Consider the following 21370-nt stretch of genomic DNA (forward strand, 5'->3'; position numbering starts at 1 on the left):
GGTTTGTTTCTGTTACGTCTTTGTAAAGCCATCTTTCACTTACCTTCCAGTTATCTAAAACATTGATATTTATCTTAATGCGTAAGTTTTTCTGTATAAATTCTAAATCTTTCTGCAAATGTTGAAAGGTCTGCTTTTTCCTAAGTATTATTTTTCCCAGCATTATTCAGATTTTTGTCCTTTCTCCTTACAATTATTAAAATAGGATCTACTTAGTATTATTTTTCTGTCTTGTTTGATGTAGGTAGATGTTTGTACCGGCTTGTTTTGTTGTGTGGTGGAAGGCCTTGATTGTAATAAAATCTTTTTTATCCCCCCAGCTACCTGCTTTTTGCTCTGCACATAATTTGTGCAAATATTTATTAAGTGACTTTGTATAATTGATGTTAATCAGAATACATCCATATGTTTTGAATAAGTGCCAGTTTATTACATTGTGAATAGATTTCTCAAATGGCATTGGTAATATTTTATCTCTTTTGAAGAATAGTTTGAAATGTAATAATATTATTTCACACTTAGTCTAAACTGTGTTTGCCATTTCAGTGTGACTGCTTTTAGTAATAAATAGTTAGAAATATCACTAATGGCACAGACAAATCTGTTTAGTCCTGAGAATTGTTGATTTTTTTTTTTTATAAATCGGGATTACAATGTTTTGTTTCCTCAAGTTTTATAATTAGTGAGTTTTAAGTGATGACAATTTTTCCCCCTCTTAAATAATTTCTGTTTATGTTGATTTGGGCCACACCTGGCAGTGCTTAAAAACTACTCCCAGTATGCTTTGTCTGGGCAGGGGAGACAATGTGAAGTTAGAGATTGAATCTCTAGCAAGCAAAACATGCGTTCCATTCCTTTGAGCTATCTCCCTGGCCCTGAGTAGAGAATTTGAATTTTTCTAAAGTTGCAGGTAAAACAACATCTCTCTTCTATGGTATGCAGATTTCTTTGGACAGAATATGAACCAGTTAATGGATTAAAGGTCAAATGGTGATAGAAATTTAGAAAATTGCCCTTTTTTTTTTAAGGTACTTTGCTTTCAATTTTCTGATCTCAAAGAATTGAACCTGGAAATTCCTAAGGCCCCTTTGCATTTTAGTTTTTTTTTTAAATTTTTTTAATATTAGACAATAATTGATGCAACATTATACATACTTTCCAGGTAATCAAAACAACTCATCCACCTTAGTTAAATCTAACACTTGCTATCATGCTTTGAATATCAACGGCTTTGATAGGTTATTTCCCAAATAAATTTAAGAGCCAGGGACATAGCTCAGTGACTGAGCACTTGTTTTGAGACCTTGGGTTCAGGTCCCAGAATTACAAAAAAAAAATAAAATGGAAAAAAAATTTTTTTTAAAAAACATTTCTTCTTTTCCATTCTCTATAATTTTTATTTATTTATGTTTTACTTTTTATTTAAAGAAAATGTTTTAAAATAGTTATGTGGATTTCTTATCCTAATCATTTTTCAATGTTCTGACTTTGGTTGTGATTCAAAATGATTTTTTTTTTCTGTAGAAATATAATGCAAATGAGTTAGATTTCAGTGCATTTTAATTTATTGTTTGATTTTGGATTTGGGGTTTCATTTGGTAGTGGTCAGGGTTTATTCCTGACTCTTTTTCAGGGATAATCCTGGCAGGAATTGGGCGACCATAATGGGGTGCTGGTGATCGAACCCAGGTTGACCTTGTGCAGGGCAAGTGCTGTTCTTTTTGGCCCCGCATTTTAATTTTTGTTTGTTTGGTGGTCATACCCACTATATCTTAGGGTTTACTCCTGGCTCTGCACATGGGAATTTCTCCTGACAGTGCTTGAGGACCATATGAAATATGATCTGGGATCAAACCTTGGTCTTCTGTATGCAGGGAAAGCTACTTACCTGCTCTGTTATTTCTCTGGCCCCACGTTTTCATTTTTAATCTGAATTACTCTTGGTGTATGTAGGGGCATGGGCTTATAATGTAGTTTATATTGTAAAAGATTATTTTGGTACTTTTATAAGTTCGCATCTACTTCTGCTGGCTTCTTTTTGCTTGTCTGTAATATAATACAGGAAACTTTCCACTTGGGAAAAGAGGAATTGGTGTTAAAGGAGGTGGTTATCATGTACTTTCTTAACTCCTTGTGCTTCCCCACTTACCATATTCATTTTGTACCATATATTGTGCTTCATTTGTGTATTTAGTTTAACACTCATTAAATGAAGTTCTCAAATCATAGGGTTAAAAAATATATTTTTAAAATCTTAAAAATACTTATATTTCTCTGTATTAGTAAACTAGTATATTTCATCCATAAATTATTTGCAGTAAAATTGTGTTTAATAAATAAGCAAAGAAAGTGTTTCGCCTTCCCTGCTACTTAAAGTACAAATTTTTAAAATAATTTTTTAATGAGTTCCTTACCTTATCCAAACACTGAGAAACCCAACCATGTTTATTGAGACCTTCAATGGCTTGGACATAGTTCTGGTTTTGCTAGAGTATCAGTGAGCCATAAAACTTGTTCCTATGGATTTAAGATAATATACTTGTGACATTTATCAAAATATGCAGCGTAAGGAATTAGAAAAACTTAGTTACAGATAGCAAGCAACTGAAGCAGCACTAATAGTCAAGGTCTCTAGATCCTGTGAATTTAGAATATAAATCTTAAACTGGGGGTAAAAGAGTATAGAATTGATACCTATTTCTGTTTTTATTCCAATAGCATTATAAAAATGTATATTGAATTTTGATTTTTGAATGTACTAATTTTTTATATAGTCATTGTAGTTTTATTTAAAATAACAATTTTTGTGTGAAGAGTTTTGAAGTCAGTAAGGAAAATCTAAATATTCTTCACGAACAGATTGAGATGCAATTCCCAGTAAATTTTCCACAACTTTATTAAGGTAAATGCAATATAGCATAAAAGTTCTTTCTAAAAAATTGCTTGATTTCTTGTAATAAACCCTCCATTCTAGCATATAGAAATTTTATGCTGTTCTCAAGTAACCATGTTCCTTCTTTCCTTGTATAAAAATGAAGTCATTTTTGTCAAAATCATTTCATTCTTTTTCTATATGCATTTTCTTTGAATACTTACAGTGTCTTTCATCAGTAATTTTGATTTGGCGCCAAAAAATTTGGTTATTCTGAGGTTTTTTAAATATAAAATAAGTTTGGTGAGGGTCAGATAGAAGTTCAACAATTTGAATGCACACTTTCCATATAGGAAGTCAGGGTTCAATCTCTAGAACTGTATGGTTCCTCAAGCATTGCACGTGTGTCTCCCAAGAGGGGAGCTTGAAGTGGCCTGTGCACACCACTGTATGTGGCATAATGCCCCTCACGTGCGTGTTTTTTTTGGCTAATACCTGGTAGTTCTTATGAACCATCATTCCCTGCTAATATATAATATATTAATATATATTATACATTTAAACTTTTTATTGAATCACCATGAGACACAGTTATAAAGCTTTCCTGTTCAGGTTTTAGTCATACAATATTCCAACACCCATTATTCCACCAGTGTACATTTCTCACCAGCTATGTACCCAGTAACCCTATTGCCATGCCCCCTCCCCTCCTTGTTACGTGCTTGCACGCGTGCTTGCACACACGCCCACACACACACCCCTGCTTGTCTTTAATGGCAGGCACTTTTCTTCTTTCTCTCTGCTTTTGGGCGGTATGACTTGCAGTACAGATACTAAGAGTCTATCATGTTTGGTCCTTTACCCACTTTCAGCACTCATCTCCCTTCCCGAGTGATCCATCCAACCATCACTGTCATAGTGGTTCCTCTCTCTCCCACATACCACTCCCCCTAGCACTTGATGAAGGCTTCCAAATCAAAACAACAATGAGATATCATCTTACACCACAGAGAAGGCACATATCAAAACAGAACAAACAGGAACAACCAATCTTTGTGTAGATTGAGGGAGAAAGGGACTCCCATTCATTGTTGGTTGGGAATGCTAACTGCTTTAGCCTTTTTGGAAAATAATACGGGCATTCAAAAAAGTAGAAATTGAAGCTTTGATATTACCCAGCAATACCACTGCAGGGCATGTATTCCAGGGGTGCAGAAGAACACCGGAGAAATGACATCTGCATTGTCTGTTCATTGCAGCACTGTTCACAATAGCCAGAATCTGGAAACAACCCGAGTGCCCAAGAACAGATGACTGGTTAAAGAAACTTTGGTACATCTACACAATGGAATGCTGTGCAGCTGTTAGAAAAAAAAAATCAAGTGACGAAATGTGCTTATAAATGAATGGACATGGAGAGTATCATGCTAAGTGAAATGATTCAAAGGAGAAGGATAGATGTGGAATGACGGCACTAGTCTGTGGGATATAAAATAACATAGAATGACACCAGCACCCAAGGATAGTAGTTATAGAGCCAGGAGGAATGGTCCTAGCCAATATTAATAAGAGATTCTTCTCAGAGTATCCTGTTTGAGTGTGTGTGTCTATTTGTATTGGAAATAGTAAAAAACCTAAATGATCTTCTGTAAAAAAGAAATATCTTCCCCAGTATATTTGCATATCATATAAAGGATATGATATTTAATGTTAAGTACATGCTAATTCAGTAAAGCAGTTTTACCTATTAGAGATGTGACCTTGAACAGCAGGAAAATAGCAATTTCTCATTTAAATTTTTTTTTGTTTGGGGGAGGCTGCACCCTGCACTGCTTAGGGCTTACTCCCAGTGGGGAGCATCTGGGGTGCTAGGGATTCGACCTGTGTCAGCTACATGCAAGGCAAGTGCTCTACTCACTGTATTACTCGTTGGGCCCCAGTTTCTGGTATTTTAAGGTATAAAAATTAAAATTGTTTTTCGTAGGCCTACACCCAGTATTGCTCAGAATTTACTCCTGACTCTATGCTCAGAAATTATTCCTGGTGGTGCTCAGTGGACCATATGGGGCGCCGGGGATCAAACCCAGGTCGTTCATGTGAAAGGCAAATATCCTCCCTACCCACTGTACTATCTCTGGCCACAAATTTTTTATTCAAGGTTTTGTTTTTGCCCATGATTGTAGCTCTGTGATAAGCAGTTATGTGCTTGTGAGAGGCCCGTCTCCTCCCAAAATATATAGAACTCATTTTTGATATTTAGTGAGTATGCATAAAAATAACTGCATTCCAGGTTATTAATTAACTTTGGTGTCTGTTTTATTAACTTATTAGGGGGAGGTCACTTCAGACAGTGCTCACAGCTTTTTCTGGTTTTTGTGTCCAGGAGTCACTCCTGCCATTGCTCAGGGGACTATTTGCGGTATTGGGGTTCAAACTCAGGTTTGCTACTTGCAAGGAATTTTGGGTGTGGGGACTCACTCAGCTGTACTGCTGGCTCTTTGTTTACTTTTGGCTCTGTGCTTGAGTATCACTCATGGTGCGTGGGGGAACATCTTGTTGTGCCAGGAATTTTATATCTATTCTTAATACTCCCTAGATTCGTGAAGTAAATTCCTGATCATTTTAGTATTTGTTTATATAATAAACTTTTCTCATCAGATTGGAAAAGCACATGTTTTATATCTTAATTTGTGAGCAGACCTGTGACAAGGAATTTCCAAGCCAAACTTTACTCACTCCATTTCTGGCTTTCATTAATTTCTTATTACTGAATCCGGTATAAGTAACTATATATGAAGTAGTTCTCAGTTTTTGGTCTGCACAGAGACCAACAGACCATTTCAGGATTTCAAAGAGGTCAACAATTATTTCATCATAATGCTAGCAAGTTATTTTCCTTTATCACCACATTCATGTTTGATAACTGATAATTTATAGTTTTCACATTTGATATTGATACTTGCAAGAGCAGTAATAGGTAAAACCCAATGGTCAAGGCCATGTCACCCTATTGTACTTGTTTCGTATTTACTGTCAAGTACTTATAATTTAAATGAAATATTAAGCACTTTCACCTTTAGAATGATCTCGGGAATTAGGTTTATTCTGGTAAAATATATACTTAATGTAATACACTCAGAACTATTATAAACCAATGTTGCTTCACTGAAAAATTTAAAAGAATGATTCTGATACCAATTTTATAAAACCTTCATTTTAAAAAATGTGTTATTTTTACATTGCTGTGCACAGTACAATGATACTTGCATATAAAATACTTCTATGTATGAGAATAAGGAATTTGTTGCCAAGCACCTTTTTAAAAGTTTGGGTGGATTAATTGCTCTTTTCTATGAAATGTGATTTTTTTCCTGGAAAATACAATTTGTAGGCATATGTAGGTTGTAAGATTTACATATTTGTCAAATGTCCTCAGAAATGATTAAAATGAACCAGGATTCTGTTCTGTGAAGTGCAAGGGGAAAATCATTAAGAGTTATTTGTTGTGATAGAAATTTGAACATTTAAAAGCACAGATTAGAATTTTAGGGATTGTTTTTGCCTGATATTGATGCCTTTTGAAACTTAACTTTTGATGAAACCAGTGTTGATAATAGCTGTGATTTTTTTTTTTAATGTTGTGTTTGATTTTAAATTTGGCCAATATTATTAAATAGTGCCCTTTATATCTGAAGCCTTTGAGGGTTCAATACTTGTTAAGTGTGCAAGTCAATCCTGAGAACAGAGCATAAAAATAGCTGGTATAGGTACTGTACTGAAGAGCCAGTAGTTTTCAGTGGTAACTTTACAGCGTACCCTATTCTCAACCTACCAATTTAAAGTTGAAAAGAATGCACTTTATTTTACTTAAAATATTGGAATGTGATTCATGCATTCTTAAATACTACAGATTCCTAAAAACAGTGGGTTTGTATGTCACTGACTTTATTTGGGGTTTCATTGTTTAGATGTTTACAATAAACTTTTTTTCTCTTTCTGTTTCTTTTTCTTTTTCCATTTTTCCCTTCCCCTTTTTGACATTCGTTTCATAGGTGGAGTCTTTCATTTTGGATCAGGATGATTTGGAAAATCCAATGCTGGAAACGGCTTCCAAGTTGCTCTTATCAGGTACTGCTGATGGTGCGGACCTTAGGACAGTAGATCCAGAAACACAGGCTAGACTGGAAGCTTTACTTGAAGCTGCAGGTGAGTCTGCAGACTTTCTTTTTTGTCAACCTTGTTTTTCGAACTTATAGTAAATCTCTGACAAAACTTTGTCATTCTAAATCTTGCCTTAAGAGTTAGGAATGGCTCAGTTGTTGAGTTTGGTGCCCTTTCGCCAAAAGTAGTAATATATCATCTTGGATATTTAAAAATTATATGGAACATTTCATTATCATTGATTCAAGTATCATTTTATTGGGGCCAGAGCGATAGCACAGCAGACCAGGCAGCTTGCCTTGTGAAACTTACCGATTTTGATCCTCAGCACCACAGATATGGTCCACCTGTCTACCACCCCAAGTCCCACCAGGAATGATTACTGAGCACAGAGACAGGAATAAGCCCTGAGCACCGCCGGGTTGTGGCCCCAAAACAATGTCTAATTTTATTTATCAAAGTAAAGTCTGCATATTTCTTTCAACCTTAGAAACACTTTTTTTTTTTTAGGGGGGGAGCCACATCTGCTTTGCTCAGGGCTTACCCCTGATTATGTGCTCAGGGATTGTTCTAGGCAGTCCTCAGGGATTGAACTCAGGTTGGCCTGCATGAAAGGCAATCCATACATGCTCTACTATCTTTTTCTGACCCTTTAGTTTTGTTGATTTTCTTCACTGTTAAATGCTGTTTGCAAAGTCACCTATATGGTAGAAACCCCCCAAATCTGTAAGTCCTTTCTCTGTGATACTCAGTATTTTGAGGGAGATGTCTTTCAGTTTTGTTCGGTGAATTGCAAACCAGGCTGTTAGAATTTAGGGAAAATGCTGAGGCTTTCACTGTGTATCGTGTATATATTCACTTAATACCAGTTTTCAATTTAGTATCTGATCTCTGTGTTTGAGGCCTTACTAGTCCAGGACCTTTCTTAATCCTTTCTTCAGAGCAGTGTTTCTTGACATTTCTCTGACCATGTCCCCTTCTGACCTGGGGACTCTCTGCTTTAGCATCTGCCCCCCATTTGTTGCTAGGAAGATGGCTCATGGGACTGCAGTGCTGCCAGCTATGCAGGGGGCCCTGGGTTTGATCCCTAGTGCAGTACTCCCTCTGGGGCATTTCTGGTATAGCCCTACAGCACTCATGGCTTGGGAAGGCATCCTCCAAAACAAAACAGATGAAAAAAAGGAGTATTTCCTCTTTGAAATAATTTTATCCTGTTGTTCATTTGGCTGTCAGAATTCAGAAAAGATTTCAGACACAGTAACAAGTCTCAAAATGGAGACGTTATGGGCCCACTTGAGCAAATTGAACAATGGGAGGACAGTGACAGTGACCTTATTGGTTACTTTATACTAACTAGTGCATATTATAATGATGTATAAATCTGGTTATTTAAAATTAGTACGAAGGGATACTAGGGTGCTCCAGAGTAGTTAATGTAAGTCAATTTTCTATTGCACTTGATTCATTTTAATGTCTACCATTTATATTTTAGGCTGCTAATTTATATTTACTGAAATAGACTACCTTAGAAGACAGGGATTCATAAAAATGTAATATAAAATATTTTTCCCTTTTTTTTTTTTAAGAGATTACCTTGTACTGAAAAGGTGTATTCCATTGCTTAATTTTGTTGCTTTTACTGATAAGCAGTTATATAGCTCATTTGCTTTGACTAGAAAATTGGAGATGATTTTCCCAAGTCAAAATGCATCTGGGTCTTGCCCTTATTAATAATGCCTTAGAATATTTTACTAATCATAGATAACTATATTGAATAAACATGTAGCACATTCAGACTGGTTAATAATATTAATGACAAATTATCCAGTAGGGATGTCAATTTTTTAGGTTGACAATTTTTGTATCCTTCTCACTTGTAACAGCAAATATTCAGTATGATCTTAACATTTGTTACATCTCAGTAATAAAAACTTATGACCAGATTTCTTTCATGTGTGATGAGACATGATATTTTATATTTTCTAGTTTTCAGGATGAAAGGCAAACTATATAAAATTTAAACATAATTTATATTATTGAGCCCTTATTAGAAATCTACACATTTTTATTGGTTTGTTTAATTCCATAAGATTTGTTCTACATCCTATAATAGTGTTACTTAATATTTTATGTACATTTGAATGACTCCTATATCATTTTTTTTAAAATGTAGGCTTTAGATCAATAAATCTTGGGGCCAGCATCTTGGGAATTCACATTTCCAACAGTCCTCCAAGATTATGGCAATGCTTTTAGGACATGAACCGTGAAATGAGTAGCAGAAGTCTTTAATATCTATCATAACATTGAGATGTTTATGTTCAAGTTTGAGCACTTCTTAATCCTTGCTAAATATATAGGTTGCAAACTTCTCGTTTCTAAGTACTGAGTAATGGGATATAGGACAACTCAACACCTGTATTTTTAACAAGTATATGGAAATTAGAATAAAAAAGATTCTATATTTGTATTATAACAGTATCTGGAAAAGCAGCAAATTGCATTGCATGCTTATGGTTTCTGAATTTTTTTGCTATTAAAAATTTTTATATGGTACTTGTAAGTATAATATTGAGTAAATTTAGTAAGAATTGCATACAGATTAGAAAGGGTAGGTCAATCTGGCTGGAGATATTTATTATATGTGTTAAGGCTTTCTTGCCTTTAGATGGTTATTTGGTCTACCCTGGTTTGATCCCTTGAGTACCACCAGAGGTCTCTCCTGAGCAGAGTCTGAAATAGCCCTTAAGGCACTCCTAATTGTGGCCTAAGGAGCCTCCCCCGCACCCCCCAATCCTCTTGTGCCATAAAAAAAGAAACAATAGGTATTCATTCACATTTGCCTATTAGACCATACTTGGTCAATTTTTGTAATAGATGGAATTAATTTCTGGCACTGCTGGCGTTGATGCATCAAAATACATTCATTTCTTGCTGCTCTCTTTCCTGTTTCTTTTCACTGCTTTTCTTTATTGGCATATTTTAGGAAGCCGTTAAAAAAATTTTTTTTTTTGGTCACATCCAACAGTGCTTAGGGGTTATTCCTGGCTCTGCACTAAGGGATCATTCCTGGCAAGCTTGGGGGAATCATCTGGAATGCAAGGGATAGAACCCAGCCTAGCGAGTGCAAGGCAAGCGCTCCACTTACTGTTCTATCTTTATAGCCCCCTAAAAAAATTTTTTTTAGGTGATATAGAGGCCAAGTGGCTCAAGACTCAAATGTTAGCAATTTTTCAGTGTTTAAATATAGCTTCTTCTTTTAAAGCTATGACAGAAATCAGAGTGATGGCTCTTAATTGTCCTAGTATAGACCAAATGTCCAGATCTGTCACCATAGGGTCTCATAGGTTTAAGTACTTACGAACCACAGAGAAGGAAAAAGGTTATGACATAACTGGTAATGGTAATTTCTCCTAAGATTCAGGGCAGATAATGAGTATCTTCAATGCACTAATCGGAGGGTGTTTAACATACATAGTTTAGTAACTTGATTATTTTTTGCTTTTCCTCTCGGGTATATCTATACTGGTGTGAACATTACATAATAGGAATAGGCAAATTATCCACGGCTGATGGTAAAGCCTTTGCAGATCCTGAAGTGCTTCGGAGGTTGACATCATCTGTTAGTTGTGCGTTGGATGAAGCTGCTGCTGCACTTACCCGTATGAGAGCTGAAAGCACAGCAAATGCAGGGCAGTCGGACAAGTAAGTACATTTTTATGATGATCAGTAAAAATATTTTCATAAAATTAGCTTGCACTTACTATTTATTTTGTAGCTGGCTCTGTACCTATCACCTTACATGTGATATGATATACATAAAAAGCTCAAGTATGGATTTTGGGTTTTTTTTTTTTAACTCCCATTTTTAGTTAGAAAAACTCAAGACAGAAGAGTTACTTAATCTGAGTCTAAATAAATGACAGAAAGCAGAGCTGAGATACTAATGTCTGTCTGAGTACATCGCTGAACTTTTCATCTGTGTGTTAAGTCCTTTTGCTCATTCAGATTTTGTCTTATCTGACAATAATACTTTCAAGTTTTTCCATTTTTCAGTTCCATTCAAGCCATTTAAAATGGATAGGTTTTTATTTTGTGAACAAAGTCATAAATCTGTTTCCTTTAATTTGAATGTATGCCAGTCCCAGCAATTTACAGATTTGTTTATTCTATTTCTTTTGTATAGTATTTCACAGTTAATTTGGATTCAGTAAATATCTTGTGAGTTGGCTTCTTGTTTTCTGAAAAATGTTCAGATAAATTTACACTGTTATACAAAAACAATTTGGGATAATATAGTAAAATATCTATTAACTTTAAAAAAGTATTTGCAAAAGAGTCAATTGTCTTTTCTTTTTCAGTCATCTACTTTATAAACCAGTTACTTTAAAACATTAATTCCATGCAATCTTTAAGCCTTTAAAAAAACTATCAATTTATAAACCTGATCAAAAAAACAGATTATTGGCATTAAAAATGAATTGTTGTTTAACATTAAATCATGATCTGAGAGTTATGCTTTTCAAGAATTTTAAGACTGAGGTTAGTTAGTTTGTAATTGTGGCTATACAAAGATTTATGCCCCGTATAAAATGGAGGATTCATTTAAATGTCTTACAGCATTTATCCATTGTTAAGAGGGGAAAAAGGAGCAGTTTTACAGTTTAGCAGTTGCCTTTAAGTTTCTGAGATAATGAGAAATTTATATATGGAGTTAGAGAACAAATAGTAGCGTTAAAGAAATGGACGTTTTGTATAATAGTGTTTTGTTTTGTGTTTTAAGAACATGAATGGGTAGTATTGACAAGAGTATGAATTCGCTGTTTATTAATCTTTATCTTGGCTTTTTAATTCCATGGGCAACTCTGGATTGTTTGTTGTGGTAGGTGTGGGAGGGCATTTAGTACCTGGGATCGGACCCGGGTCCTCACACGTGAAAGTCATCTGGCCTGCCACCTGAATCCTACTGGGGCCTAGATTTTTTTTTTTTTGGCTTTTATTTATTTATTTATTTATTTATTTATTTTTTAATAGTGAGACACCATGAAGTACAGTTGTAGACTTACACATTTTTGTGCTTGGGTTTCAATTATACAATGATCAAACACCCATCCCTCCACCAGTGTGCATTTCCCACCACCACAGATCCCAGATCCCCCTCCCCCCTCCCCCCAGCCCCCATCCCACCCTGCCTCTGTGGCAGGGCATTTCCCTGGGGCGTAGATTTTTGTTCCTTTCAAAATTCTTTACTATTCTCACTGTATGGATTCTAGTAAGTTTGAGTTTCATTCTTAAATTAACATGAGTGTTACTAGTCTAGAATTTTAATGATATTTAAATACTTTTTAATGTTGTGCTCCGTCAGACTGATAATAGAAAAAACATTGTTCTTAAAATTAATGCTTAAAATTAATGTTAGCGAAAGAGTAGGTCATATTTGTCTCAATTGATGCTTATTTAGCAAAGCTTCCAAACTGCAGTGGAGTAGAGCTGAGTACTGTGCACCAGATTTCATATTAGTTGAGTGGAATGCCAGTGCCAGATTTCATGTTGTACCCTTTGCTTTTTGAAGTTCACGTGTTGCTGGAGTAGTTCCTAAAGATTGCTTTAAAGTTAGCAAACGTGTAGAAATTGAAAGTCCAGAAGAGAAAGTAGAGGAAAGCGCATGCATGATTAGGGGAGAAGAGACTGGGATGATAATAAAGATGAGCTTTTATTCAAGAACCCTCATAGGAAGATTTGTCCTATACTTGCCTTATGTGATAACGAACACTGGGTTTAGGGACTGTCATTGTCCTATAAATTGGAAATTAAGAGATAAGCATCACTGTATCACTGTCATCCTGTTGTTCGTTGATTGCCTCGAGCAGGCCCCGGTAATGTCTCCTTCGTCCTAGCCTTGAGATTTTAAAAAGTGCCACATTCAAGGCTCTTTCGGGGTCAAGAGAATGAGACCCATCATTGTTACTGGTTTTTGGCATATTGAATATGCCACGGGGAGTTGGCCAGACTGCCATGTGAGCAGGATACTTTCAGTAACCTGCCATGTTCTCCAGAGTGAGAACTGGATAATAAGTCGCGCTTGCCGCTGCACACTTCCGGGAGCAGGGTTTTATATTTTCTGGGTCTTGGCCATTGATGGGATTACACAGCACCCCGGGGGCAGTTGGTGGGTGTAACGTCTACATACTGGAAGACCAGGGATCTGGGTAGAGGAGGCCCCAGGCCCAAGCAGGCTTGGAGATCCACTCCCCGGGTCCTGCACATAATATAGCAAGCAGTACTACAAACTACAGAGAAAAATGTAAGTGCTAAGATAGTGTTTGAATTGAAGGTCATGTTGCATTTTTAATAGGGTGGTCAGGGAATTCTCACTTGAAAGGTGATATTTTTAGCAAAGATCTGAAAAAAATAAGTATGTGAATTCTTACAAATTATGATTCTTAGCAGAAGGACAGGAAGTGTGTTGAGCTTGGAATTGGAGTTTATTTAGCATTTTTGATAATATGGAAGGAAAGCCATGTGTAAAATAAGTAAAAAGTAGTAGGCTATAAATAAGAGTCAGATACATTTGGTTGTATTGCTGCTCAGAAGGGGTCACATGCTTGTTTGCGGTACCTAGAGAAGATCACATACTTTGTGACTTCAAAGATCCCAAATAGCAGAGGCACACTGAAGCAGGAATATTGGTGCCCAGGGAATCAGTTTGGGACCTCACCATCCTACTGCTGATCTAACAGTCCAGGCCTAGTGGGGTTATTTTTTCCAATTTTTTCAATTTTTATTAATGCACCACAATTTGCAAAGTTATTCGTAGTTTTAGACATACAGTATTGCGACACTTATCCCACTCCCAATGTCAGCTTTCCTCCACCACTGTATTTTTTTTTTTAAGAAATGAATTTTATCCAAAAGTAAAGAGAATTTTCAGAACTGTGCATAGAATTTAAAGAATCTGTCAAGAGTATAAAAACTTTATTCTCAGACTAATTTTCTACTTTTTATGCTCTACATTTTTTGTTTTCCTTTTGCTTAAAACAGTTAGCTGTTGCTTTCCTCTTGGTAATTATTTGGACATACTATATTGGTATTAAAAAATACTTAAAAGACTCCTTATAGTTAAGGCAGGTACATTAATCCCTGTAATAACTCTCCCACTCCTGTGTTTAGATTTTAAGGTTAAGCTGAATCCTTTCCCATTTCTTTTTGTTATGGATTATAGAGAAGTAATCATTTAATATATTGATACATGAGTTTCTGTATTATACCCCAATATTACTTGTATTCTTCTCCTTATAGCCGCAGTTTGGCCGAAGCTTGTTCAGAAGGAGATGTAAATGCTGTGCGAAAGTTACTCATAGAAGGGCGAAGTGTTAATGAACACACTGAGGAAGGGGAGAGCCTTCTTTGTTTAGCTTGTTCCGCTGGATATTATGAGCTTGCACAGGTTTGTATTATCAAGATAAAGCTAATTTCTTTCTTTTTATCTGACATAGTTACAGGGAAATGAACTGTGAGGGGGCAGGTGGGAGGGGGCGTCATCCAGGGCTACTTGGGCTCTTCCTGGTTCTGCGCTTTCGTAGTGCCCAGAAAGCCTTGTGGTACAGGGCATCAACCAGGTTGTTTGCATGGGTGTCCTTACATCTGTCCTCTCAGGCGTTAAGGAAATAAATTTGACCATTCTATTCATTTCAAACATTTTATACGATGCATTTTAGTATTCATTGACTCACTATATTATAAGTAGTAAGTGTTACTATTAAGTATTTAGATATATTGATGAATGGCCAGGGATGGGACCTTGCATTTCTGAAACATAGATTCCGTCCCTGGTACCCGTGAAAACAAAACATAGCAAACTCTTTCTAATTTCCTTTAAACTTCTTTTTCATTAGGTTTTGTTGGCAATGCACGCAAATGTGGAAGATAGGGGAATCAAAGGTGACATTACACCTTTAATGGCTGCTGCTAATGGAGGACATGTCAAAATTGTGAAGTTGCTGCTAGCTCATAAAGCTGATGTCAATGCACAATCTTCAACAGGTTATGCATTTTTATTTTCAGTTTTGTTAAAGTCCTTTGGTAATTATTGAAAATTGACATAAACATGATCATTTATGATAATTTTGTGATTTTATGGTGGGTGCTGCATATTTGCAAAAGCAGTGTTGAACTCTAATATACACATACTATTTTGAATGATATTTCACTGTATCATGTATGAGGGTTACGATTTGGCCTTTAAAGTTTCCGAGAGAGAGAGAGAGAGAGAGAGAGAGAGAGAGAGAGAACAAAAAGGAATGCCCTGCCACAGAGGTGGGGTGGGCTGAGGGGGATGGAGGTGGGTGGGGGATACTGGGATCATTGGTGGTGGAGAAGGGGCACTGGTGGAGGGATGGGTACTCGATCATTGTATAGCTGAAACTCAAGCACAAAAATTTGTAAGTCTACAACTGTACCTCATGATGGTTCACTGATAAAAAAAAGTTTCCTTTAGATATTAAGAATTAATTTAATCACTGGAGTAGTTAGAAAGACCTTTTTTGAAGAAAAGTTCTAGAATCCAGGCTCCACAGTTTTCTAGTGGAAAGAGAAGAAGGCTAGAATGAGTACGAACATAAAAAAGGGCTACCATTGCCTTGTCTTACTAACTTCTGCATTAGAAAAAGAAAGTAATGAGAACATTGTTTCTCGGAATGGCTATAGCTTTCCAAAGGTCCCCGTGCTCTCTCAGTTAGGCGTTTATAGATTTGGGTAGAGCTCTTGAGCGTATGTAAACATACGTTTTGTAAATTTCCTTCACCTATGATTTTTTTCTATTTTGTTTTATGTTTTGGGGCTACACCTCGCAGTGCTCAGGAATTTATTTGGTCTGAAGGTGTGAACTAAGGAACTTCCTCTGTATTTGGGGGACTATAAATGGGGTGCTAGATCAAACCATGTTAGGTACATGCAAGGCACACATCCTGTTCAGTGTGCAATCTGCCCCTGTAAGATTTTTGTTGTTGATTTTGGTCTACAACTAGTGGTTCTAAGGAGTTACTTCAGGCTCTGTTCTGAGGGGTCCCTCCTGGCTGGTGTGGACGACCATGTGAGGTGCCTGTAAGGCGAGTCACTTACTTACTGTACTGTCACTTTGGTCCCTGGTCCCTAAGATTTTTAAGCTTACTAAGTATTTACTGATAATTTTAACAGCTTTAGTTTCTAGTTTGAAGGTCTTTAAAAATTATTATTTTATCCAGATTGGCTTTTTTTATTTTAAACTTGTTACATATGAGATTTTAATTATCCAAAGGGCATGTTTTTGAAATTATTTAAACTTTAGTTAATTTCTGTTTGAAGTTGTAGTGAAAACAAGTATATGATTAAAAGGAGTAGTATGATTTCTTTTAATTCATATATCTATGGATCACGAATAGCAAATTAGGAATTAGGCTTGTGATTAAAATTATAACAGATGTAATTTTCTCATATGAAACGTTAGCTTCAGTTCTTTTATAATTCTAAGTTGTGGTGAGATACTTTTATTTCCCATGTGCTTTTATCCCTAATTTTAAGTGGAAAGAACTAGGAGTTGATTTCAGTAAGATAAGATGCAAGTGGAAAATGAGGTGAGGAAGAGGGCATTTGTGTGTGTGTAAAATCTAACTTAATTAATGTTATAGTCTCCCATTTTAGTTTTTGTCCTGTATGTTACGGTAGACTGCTCTATTTGGGCATTTTATTTTAATATCTTGTTTTTCTTTGTTCAAATAGGCAATACAGCACTTACATATGCTTGTGCTGGAGGCTATGTAGATGTTGTAAAGGTGCTCTTGGAATCTGGTGCTAGTATTGAGGACCATAATGAAAATGGTCATACTCCTCTTATGGAAGCTGGAAGTGCTGGACATGTGGAAGTAGCCAGATTGCTGCTAGAAAACGGGGCTGGCATTAATACCCATTCCAATGAATTTAAAGAGAGTGCCCTTACATTAGCTTGTTACAAAGGTATAGTATATATATTTAATCATTTATTATTTTTTTCAGTAGTAATGGGGATTGAAACTTAGGTCCCATATGTGCAGTAAACAGCATTTTATAAACACATGAAATGATCTGTAATAATATGTAGTGTGAAATTAATTGTTAAATTTTCAAGTTTAATATGTAAATGTTTGTATAGACTGACATTGTTGATGAAAACTGACTGTTGACCTAGTTGTTTTGTTGGAAATGGGAATTTGATATTGATGTGCACTTTATTACATACTGACTTTGTGTCAGAATATTTTTTTCATGGTTTAAATAGAAAAGTTGAAATCAGAATTATTCTATAAATTTAACTAGTCACAGTAATCTGTTAACAATACAATATTTTAATTTTTTAAAAGGTTCTAGGAAAAAAGGTAACAATTGAAGGGAAAGGATAATATTTTGAGATAGAACATTTTAAAGTGTTGGATGAATTTAAATGCAAAAGAACAGTTTTTTAGTATCACTAATAGTTAAAAGGAAAAGCTGGTTGAAAATGAGAAAACCAACTAATGTGTAGTCATGAAAAGGAAGAACATATTTTAAATATCAGTGATTAAAAAAATGATAGTTCAGAAAAAAATGCTCTTTCAGAGAAGCAGAACAGTTGTCAGAAAAAAGTGCTTGAAAATTTAGCTAGTCTAATACTCTAGATTATTCTAGGTTCTAAATGTATCATTAGAAACAAACATTTTTCATACTATTTTAAATGATAGATAAATGAGTATGAAGAAACTATTGAAAAGCAAATTTAATACAATTTTGATCTGATTATTAGTACTCAGTGTTTCTTAAAATCTGCAGCAATGGCATGTTTTATATTACATTAATTATATTATATACCAAGGGGTTCACGGGTATATAATCATCTAAATCATCTAAATGGAGGGTATATAATCATCTAAATCATCTAAATGGAGGGTCCACGGATTAAGATTAGAGGAGTAGTCATAGAAGGACACAAGGGCTATAGGAATGAAATGAAGTCAGAAGTGAGGGAGGGTGGTTGGGGAAAAGCTTGATGAATCCTGACTACAGGCATTACAAAACAGCTTTTGAAAGCCTGTGGAAACAATCTTTAGTTATAAATCTCTACATACACCCTCCTCCCCCAGAACCCCCACATTAATTTTTAAGGCTCTTTGACCTAGAATACTGTTAGATAGTTTCCAGTATCACACCACCACTAGAATATAAGCTTCCCTCCACCAGTCCCCCATGGACCCCTCCATTCAGATCAGTTTGGTAGGCCAGTTCTCAGATTCTGTTACTTGCATAGTTTCGTGAATTGAGTGCCTCTGACATTTTGCACCCAGAGGTTTCGTCACCTCTCTCTCGTTTGGACCTGGTGTTTGATTAATGTTTCATTCTGTTTCGTAGTGGCCAGTGTGTTGTACTTGCTTTTGGAAATAATTTCGTAAAAATGGATATAATCATAGAGATATACATAGCTGAAATTTAAATTTGAAAATAGGCTCTGTCTTTAAATACTTTTGATTTTTGTGGCGGGTGTTAAATATTTTCAGGGTAAGGGTAGTTAGGGAGTGCAGCAGAGGTCCCTTACACATCCCCTAGTTCTAGGTGATCATTAGAAAAAAGCCTGATTGTCTTTGGGTTGAAAAACCTAGGGAGAGCTTATCTAGCGCTCGCTGATAGATTGGGTGGCTCTCTCCCCATCTCACAAAATCTTTGTGAACCCAGGTCTGACTGCATTTTACGGTTCAGTCCCTGCTGAGTAGAACAACTTTGAGATGGTGGGGTTACATGTAACTACTCTTCCCTCTCTCCTTTACTTGTAGCCCCACTGTGCTTTCCAAAAGGGGCATCTTTGGTTGGGGCTTGCAGGCTTTAATTAGAAGCTGGATATAGAACTGAGTTGGTGGAGAACATCTCTGCTACTTCCAGGGATCCATGGACCTTCTTCCTTTCCTCTATTTCTGGTGAGATCTCTTAGGACATAGATTAACAAGGCCGAGATAGAAATTGATAGGACTCAGTTGAGACTAAACATGGATAGGAATCTTTGGGGAAGGGACAATAACAGGAAAGAAAGGTAGGTAGGTAGCATTGAACAGCATGTAGCAAGATGGTAGGTGCTCTTATCAGAATCAGTTTTAACTGTGAGTTTACTAACCACTCCTTTTCCTTCAGTCACGTTTGACTGAGAATGACTTCTATAGCATATTACAGATAAAGTTTTGGAAGAAAATAGCCATTTCACTGTTTTTTATATGTTATTGGGGGAGGTGGACGAGGAGAGAGTTTTAGTTGTCCACACTGATAATTCTTGGGGCCTTCATAGTCACTCACACCCAGTAATGCGTGGGAGACTTTGTGGTGCCAGGGATGACCCCCTCCCCCCAAAAAACCCCCTATATTGTCTAATCAGCACTAAAGTGTCTTAAGGGAAAAAAATACATGTTTTATACTCAGAAGATGTCTTTATGTGAACTGAGGTACAGATGGCTTATTTGAAGCTAGATATATCCAGATATATGTGTTTGTATGTATACTTATGTGTAAATAGATTTATATATAACGTAAATGGTATAATTTCTGGAGTACTTTTATAGGTGAAGTTTACAACTTCAAAGCAGGTTATTCTGAGAAATGTTTTTGAGGTAATTATTGAACTCAAAACACATTTAATCGTCAAAGAAGTTAGTTACTACTCCATTCTTCTAGTTTTTGATAGTAATTTCTTTCCTCCTATACATATAATAATGCTAGAGTGCCTGGATAGAGGTGGTACTATGGGTTTTAAATGTTAATGGCATCTACTCAGAATAAAATAGCAAAAACAGTATAATTTGTTTTTATATGGAGGGTAGCTTGTAGCTGACTTTAGTATTGTAAATTTATTGCTATAAGTTTAATATAACCTTTTAAGGTATCAAAGCTTTCTTATATGTTGGGGGGGTATAAAAATGTTAAGTAATCTTATACACTTTTACTTTAGGACATCTAGAGATGGTGCGATTTCTTTTGGAAGCAGGCGCAGATCAAGAGCATAAAACAGATGAAATGCACACTGCTTTAATGGAGGCTTGCATGGTAAGATTAGTGAAATGGATACATGAAATAAGCTTGTTAAGTAGAAAGAGACAACTAGTGTACAGTGGTACCTTCTCATTAACTTCAAAGATTCTGTTCATTTCAAATGACTTACAGAGCAAAACCCGAGGTATATGAATTATTAATAATTTTCAAAATTAATTCTACTATGTTAACTTCTGCTAATGGTGGTTTTTGAACTTTATAGTGCTATCTTCATTTTTTCTTAGCCTCACTTAATTATTCTGTTTTTATGTAGTTGACGCAAAAAATATCTTCCTAAAAGTGAACTGATATTAAAGAGGAGAATAGAGTCTATAAAGTATGCAGATATGCTTAGGGTAATATGTTCATTAGATCAAACATTTATAAAAAATTAATAATCAATCTTATTTTATATAACTATTACCTGCCTGTTTGTCAAGTATTCCTGAGCCATGTATTTCTTTTTTAAAGTATTTTGGTATAGAGTTATAATTACGGAACACTTTATGCTCTTAGAACCTCTGTATGTCAGTGTGATTTTTGGCAAAGATGTATCAGAATAACAATATAAAAAAATTTATGAGGGGTAAGGTGCTAAAGTAGATTTATACCTCAAATGAATTTGGTGTTTCTTATGTTCCCTGTATATATTAGTTTGTGAAAAGATTATTTGCATTGAATTTTACTAATTTGAAAATACATTAGGTAGCCATTTAAATTTTTTCTTTGCTTTTCTTATTACTGGTCCATTGTTTACATTACTTGTTTTGAGCAAGCTTTTTTTTTTTTTAAGATTCAAGTTTGTCACCTATTAAAATGTTTTTAATGTTAAAATGTTCGATGAGATGATAATAGCCTTCTCAGGGCTTCTGTAAGGATTAAATGAGATGATATTTTTAAGAAATATTACTGCTATTACTAACAGAAGTAGTTGTTACTGTGTCCCTGTGTAAATAGCTTAAGACATAAGGCCATATATTTCCCACTAGAGAAGCAAACCTATATGTAGATTAAGAATTAAAATGAAATACTCTATAGACCTAAACAGCACACACCAGAAATAAGTATTTCTGGAATGCATATTTCTAGAGGTATCATTTTATTAGCAAACATGTAGAAGCTTTGTTTAAAAGAATAAGATTTTAAATTAGATGTCATGGAAAATGTAAGGAGTTGAGAATTAATGTAGGAAAAAAATTTCGAGCTGGAGGAGTACAAAAGTGACAAAAACAAATTGTTTGACATGTTCAAATAAAAATTAGATACCTGTTGGAGATGACATAA

General features: G+C 35.4%; 1 protein-coding gene across 9 annotated transcripts in view; it reads left to right on the forward strand.

Moving 5' to 3' along the window:
* ANKRD17 (ankyrin repeat domain 17) overlaps positions 1–21370 on the forward strand; it is a 140032-nt gene that overhangs the window by 49852 nt on the left and 68810 nt on the right. For all 9 annotated transcript variants that reach the window (XM_056111507.1, XM_056111511.1, XM_056111510.1 and 6 more), the window contains exons 2-7: positions 6925–7078; positions 10582–10738; positions 14333–14480; positions 14929–15076; positions 16790–17023; positions 20007–20101. In XM_056111507.1, coding sequence (XP_055967482.1) covers positions 6925–7078; positions 10582–10738; positions 14333–14480; positions 14929–15076; positions 16790–17023; positions 20007–20101 — 936 coding nt within the window. The remainder of the gene's footprint in view (positions 1–6924; positions 7079–10581; positions 10739–14332; positions 14481–14928; positions 15077–16789; positions 17024–20006; positions 20102–21370) is intronic.

The sequence above is a fragment of the Sorex fumeus genome, unplaced genomic scaffold (assembly GCF_029834395.1).
Source record: "Sorex fumeus unplaced genomic scaffold, SorFum_2.1 ptg000013l, whole genome shotgun sequence".
Classification (NCBI taxonomy): Eukaryota; Metazoa; Chordata; class Mammalia; order Eulipotyphla; family Soricidae; genus Sorex; species Sorex fumeus.